Source organism: Nanorana parkeri, unplaced genomic scaffold (assembly GCF_000935625.1).
Source record: "Nanorana parkeri isolate BGI_ZX_2015 unplaced genomic scaffold, ASM93562v1 scaffold1866, whole genome shotgun sequence".
Lineage (NCBI taxonomy): Eukaryota > Metazoa > Chordata > Amphibia > Anura > Dicroglossidae > Nanorana > Nanorana parkeri.
The window spans coordinates 7,174-13,485 of NW_017308134.1; the positions used below are offsets into that span (position 1 = coordinate 7,174).

At 50.9% G+C, this 6,312-nt stretch overlaps 1 protein-coding gene across 1 annotated transcript in view; it reads right to left on the reverse strand.

The window, feature by feature from the left end:
- LOC108799969 (rab proteins geranylgeranyltransferase component A 1-like) overlaps positions 1–6,312 on the reverse strand; it is a 52,069-nt gene that overhangs the window by 6,683 nt on the left and 39,074 nt on the right. The window contains exons 5-7 of the mRNA XM_018571919.1: positions 3,904–4,255; positions 1,324–1,440; positions 446–566 (exon numbers count right to left, since the gene is read on the reverse strand). Of these exons, the coding sequence (XP_018427421.1) occupies positions 446–566; positions 1,324–1,440; positions 3,904–4,255 (590 nt within the window). The remainder of the gene's footprint in view (positions 1–445; positions 567–1,323; positions 1,441–3,903; positions 4,256–6,312) is intronic.

The following is a 6,312-nucleotide window of genomic DNA, read 5'->3' on the forward strand; positions in this document are numbered from 1 at the left end:
TAGGGGGGCTTTTCACTCACCTCATAGTTCTAGCCGACCTGTGACAATGAGACTCACGGCTCCCTGCAGGGATTCCCCCCTCCCCCGTCCTATCTTTCAGCGCTGACTGGCGGAACGGACGGGGCGGGTACAGCTGCCTCTAGATAGGCGGAGCCAGCTGTCAATCACGCAGCTGGGCAGATCTGGATAGTAATGTCGGGATCCGTCCCGGCTGCGGCGTCTCGGTATACCGCGAGCTGTAGCTCCCTATATACTGAGCTTAGGGTGACGGGAGGACGCTAGTTTGTGTCCTCCCGTGACCCTGAGGAGATCTATAGGGAAAAACACTGACCCCATAGTTCTCCTTTAAGGTTCTTGAATGTATTTTTAAGCTTTAACTCCGGAGTTTAGTGTCCCTTTAAGTAATTGTTGAGTGTAAATACAAACATTGGTATGTATACCGCACCTTGATATTCCTCTATGTGCTGGTCGTAGTCGGCGCAGAAGGTCAGAAACTTCATGAGTGTCCTCTTCTCTATCATAGACAACTGCTTGCTGGAGAAAACGTCCGCTCGTGAACAAGGCACCTGTCATGGAGGAGACAACAGCTTACTAATCCCGACACTTTAATGATGAAGTTTTATCTGCTTAAAAGGAGAACTATGAGGGGGGAGGGGCTTTTCACTCACCTCATAGTTCTAGCCGACCTGTGACAATGAGACTGTCACAGGTCGGCTCAGTAGATCGGGAGGTGAGGGAACACATACCGGCGTTCGCTCACTTCTCGATCCTGTCACGGCTCTCTGCCGTGACAGGGGGAGGGGCTGGATTCCCAGTGCATCCAGTGGCCTCTGTGTGCTCTGTGACTCCAGTGCATCCCTTTCAATGTCAGCACTTACCTTAAAGGAGAACTATGAGGTGAGTGCTTTTCACTCACCTCATAGTTCTAGCCGACCTGTGACAATGAGACTGTCACAGGTCGGCTCAGTAGATCGGGAGGTGAGCGAACACATACCGGCGATCGCTCACTTCTCGATCCTGTTGCGGCTCTCTGCCGTGACAGGGGAGGGGCTGGATTCCCCGCTCCCCGCTCCGTGGAACGGACGGGGGAGGGGGCGGGTACAGCTGGCTCTGCCTCTAGATAGGCAGAGGCAGCTGTCACTCACGCAGCTGGGGCGGATCCGGACATAATTGTCGGTACTGGTTAAAATGGAGACATTTTAGGAGACGAGTTCCTTATTTCGATACACTGTCAGGTAGTAATAGACAGTGTAGCAGATTGGCCAGTGACACACACGCACACGCGCACACGCGTACACGCGCACATCATCCAAAGCTACAAACCTGCTCGATCTCTCCACCGTGATAGGTGAGGATTCGGGTGACATTCTTGAACTCTGTGTAGCGGCTCACGTTGGATTTGATGAGAAGATCGATGAGCGGTCCCCGAGAGTATAGCAACTGAGCGGAGAACAGAGACATGTTACTGAACGTAATACAGAATAGGCAGAAAACAGCAAAGAGCACCTGTGACGAGAACAGAAAAGTCCCGACCTGCCACCCAGTTCACCTGTTTCAAGACGTCACTTGCCTGCAGCAACTCCTGCACTCCTGCACCTCCAGAGATTCTGTGGCCCCTGTGCTCTCATGTGACTCCGGTGCCTCCAGACCACCCATATTATACAGTGACCCCAGAGCACCCCATATTATACAGTGACCCCAGAGCACCCATATTATACAGGGACCCCTGAGCACCCATATTATACAGGGACCCCAGAGCACCCATATTATACAGGGACCCCAGAGCACCCATATTACACAGTGACCCCAGAGCATCCCATATTACACAGTGACCCCAGAGCACCCCATATTACACAGTGACCCCAGAGCATCCCATATTACACAGTGACCCCAGAGCATCCCATAATACAAAGTGACCCCAGAGCACTCATATTATACAGTGAACCCAGAGCATCCCATATTACACAGTGACCCCAGAGCATCCCATATTACACAGTGACCCCAGAGCACTCATATTACACAGTGACCCCAGAGCACTCATATTACACAGTGACCCCAGAGCACTCATATTACACAGTGACCCCAGAGCACTCATATTACACAGTGACCCCAGAGCACTCATATTACACAGTGACCCCAGAGCACTCATATTACACAGTGACCCCAGAGCACTCATATTACACAGTGACCCCAGAGCACTCATATTACACAGTGACCCCAGAGCACTCATATTACACAGTGACCCCAGAGCACTCATATTACACAGTGACCCCAGAGCACTCATATTACACAGTGACCCCAGAGCACTCATATTACACAGTGACCCCAGAGCACTCATATTACACAGTGACCCCAGAGCACTCATATTACACAGTGACCCCAGAGCACTCATATTACACAGTGACCCCAGAGCACTCATATTACACAGTGACCCCAGAGCACTCATATTACACAGTGACCCCAGAGCACTCATATTACACAGTGACCCCAGAGCACTCATATTACACAGTGACCCCAGAGCACTCATATTACACAGTGACCCCAGAGCACTCATATTACACAGTGACCCCAGAGCACTCATATTACACAGTGACCCCAGAGCACTCATATTACACAGTGACCCCAGAGCACTCATATTACACAGTGACCCCAGAGCACTCATATTACACAGTGACCCCAGAGCACTCATATTACACAGTGACCCCAGAGCACTCATATTACACAGTGACCCCAGAGCACTCATATTACACAGTGACCCCAGAGCACTCATATTACACAGTGACCCCAGAGCACTCATATTACACAGTGACCCCAGAGCACTCATATTACACAGTGACCCCAGAGCACTCATATTACACAGTGACCCCAGAGCACTCATATTACACAGTGACCCCAGAGCACTCATATTACACAGTGACCCCAGAGCACTCATATTACACAGTGACCCCAGAGCACTCATATTACACAGTGACCCCAGAGCACTCATATTACACAGTGACCCCAGAGCACTCATATTACACAGTGACCCCAGAGCACTCATATTACACAGTGACCCCAGAGCACTCATATTACACAGTGACCCCAGAGCACTCATATTACACAGTGACCCCAGAGCACTCATATTACACAGTGACCCCAGAGCACTCATATTACACAGTGACCCCAGAGCACTCATATTACACAGTGACCCCAGAGCACTCATATTACACAGTGACCCCAGAGCACTCATATTACACAGTGACCCCAGAGCACTCATATTACACAGTGACCCCAGAGCACTCATATTACACAGTGACCCCAGAGCACTCATATTACACAGTGACCCCAGAGCACTCATATTACACAGTGACCCCAGAGCACTCATATTACACAGTGACCCCAGAGCACTCATATTACACAGTGACCCCAGAGCACTCATATTACACAGTGACCCCAGAGCACTCATATTACACAGTGACCCCAGAGCACTCATATTACACAGTGACCCCAGAGCACTCATATTACACAGTGACCCCAGAGCACTCATATTACACAGTGACCCCAGAGCACTCATATTACACAGTGACCCCAGAGCACTCATATTACACAGTGACCCCAGAGCACTCATATTACACAGTGACCCCAGAGCACTCATATTACACAGTGACCCCAGAGCACTCATATTACACAGTGACCCCAGAGCACTCATATTACACAGTGACCCCAGAGCACTCATATTACACAGTGACCCCAGAGCACTCATATTACACAGTGACCCCAGAGCACTCATATTACACAGTGACCCCAGAGCACCCATATTACACAGTGACCCCAGAGCATCCCATTTTCTGGACACTCTCTCTTCCTGCAGATATGGACTTCCCATGACAACTGGACTCCAAGCTTTACAAAGCTAAAACTGACCTTTGAAACGAGATCAATGTTGAACCTCCGTCCTTCTCTCGCAATATCCGAGCAGGTAATGCTTTTCTTGGACTCTGTTGGGCAGACTTTGGCGGTGTTCGGTTCTGTGTCTGGAGTGCCGCCGCTCTCTGAAGTCGGTGTGATGTCGGCACTGGGGATTTGATCGCTTTCACTGGACATGTCCTGGTGTCCGGCGCTTTCAGGCCCCGGATCCCGCAGCTCTTGGGGCACAGGCTCCTCAGAGGCGGGGCTACCCGGCAAAGGTCGGTCGCCATCTGTAGGGTTTGTGTTCAGGAGTTCCGGCTTTATACGGAGTGCACCGACTTCCTCCACGAGGTCAGAGTCTTCACTTCTGGGGACAAAGAATAAAACAGAACGTGGAAGAGGAAGAATGGCAAGTTTCCCTAACAAGCCCCCTATGTGATAGCAAAGAGAATGTGATGGGTTCTCTTTATGGAGACATCAGGGGTCTATTAGACTCCTAATGTTACCTATAGAGTCTTGGTTCTCAACTGGTGGGTCGTGACCCCCCCATTCAGTGGGTCGCACCGTGCCTTCCACTTTTCTAGGTGAGAGGCTTCTCAGCCTCCCCCTAACGCAGCAATATCAGTTCTCGTGCCAAGTGTGAGGTAAGGTGGAGTGGGGTGGAGCTATGGCCACGAGGGAGCTCCATCCACACCTGCGTTGCTTACAGCTCCGTCGCGTGTCCTGTAGAGGTGCCTGGACCGGAGCGACGTCACGTTCTGGCTCCTGGAATCTCTACAGGGAGCTCAAGTGAGTTGCACATGCAATGCACATCTGGATGGAGCTCCGTCACAGCACAGCAGTCCACACTGGACCCCAAGGCTGAGGATCCACTCCAGTTCTCGTAAGGTAGGGAGACCGGCGGTGCCGCAATGCCATGCCTTCCGTCGCGGTGCAACTTGGGTCGCAGCTTAATGACCAAAGACAAATGTGGGTCCCGAGGTTACACGGGTTGAGAACCACTGCTATAGACCCCAGAAGAAGCTGATGAAACACAAAGCTACACAACCAGAGAAATGACAGGCTGAAGCAGGATGTGATGTAATACACATCAATTCCACATTCAGTGATCAGATAGGGAGATTAGCTGGTGGAAGCGTGCTGATCTCCATCCGATTTCAGTGCAGAGACCTGCCACGCCAGCCCTAGGCCCACATGGGGGACGAACATTTCCACGCACCATACAAGCGATCGGGCTTGATAGGATCCAGAGCGCCTCCAAGTGGCGCTGGAGCTAGCCCTGCAGTTCCAGTGCTCACCTGCGGGTGTCTCACAGCACTTAGCCATCACCTGGTGCTTCCTGGGAGGGTATTTAAACCCTCCCAAGCAGTCAGGACGATGGCTCAGTATTGTTTCCTGTTTGTCCTGAACCCGGTTTGAATCTTGTTACCTGTGAGTACTGAACTCTGTTTTGAACCTTGTTACCTGTAAATCCTGAACCCTGTTTGAACCTGGTTACCTGTGAGTCCTGAACCCTGTTTGAACCTTGTTACCTGTGAATCCTGAACCCTGTTTGAACCTGGTTACCTGTGAATCCTGAACCCTGTTTGAACCTGGTTACCTGTGAATCCTGAACCCTGTTTGAACCTGGTTACCTGTGAGTCCTGAACCCTGTTTTGAACCTGGTTACCTGTGAGTCCTGAACCCTGTTTTGAACCTGGTGACCTGTGAATCCTGAACCCTGTTTGAACCTTGTTACCCGTGAGTCCTGAATCCTGTTTTGAACCTTGTTACCTGTAAATCCTGAACCCTGTTTGAACCTGGTTACCTGTGAGTCCTGAACCCTGTTTGAAGTCCTGTTTCATGTGTCTTTTGTGTGCTGTCCTGAGCCTCGTTGTTGGTTGTTGCTATTAGTCTATGGTGTATATTAAACAAACTATACATATCTAACATCCTTGCCTGGTCCGTGTAACATACTTGCCTTGTCCGTGTGGTCACACGTGTTTGGTCTGCCTGTGTGGGTACCTGCGCAGGTGTGGGGTCGCCTGTGCTGGTATCCCTGACAGGGCGGCTCTATAGCCACCCAAATGCTTGTATGTAAGCAGCCATCGCTGGCTGTAAACTATGTTCGTTTCCGGCGCTTGGCGCTGTATATTTACGGCGACAGTGACCACATTTTTTTAAACTTCTGCTACCGTGTTTCCCCGAAAGTAAGACCTACCCCAAAAATAAGACCTAGCGCAATCTTCGGGGATTTCTGTAATACAAGACCTACCCCGAAAATAAGACCTAGTTCGGTGGTAGGTCTTAGATTACAGACATCCCTGAAGATAGCGCTAGGTCTTACCTTCGGGGTAGCTGCACATGTAATAAAATTTTACATGTGAAGACCGGCCGCAGCTCCCTCCCGCCCCCTCGCCCGCCCACCTACCCGCACGCCCACCT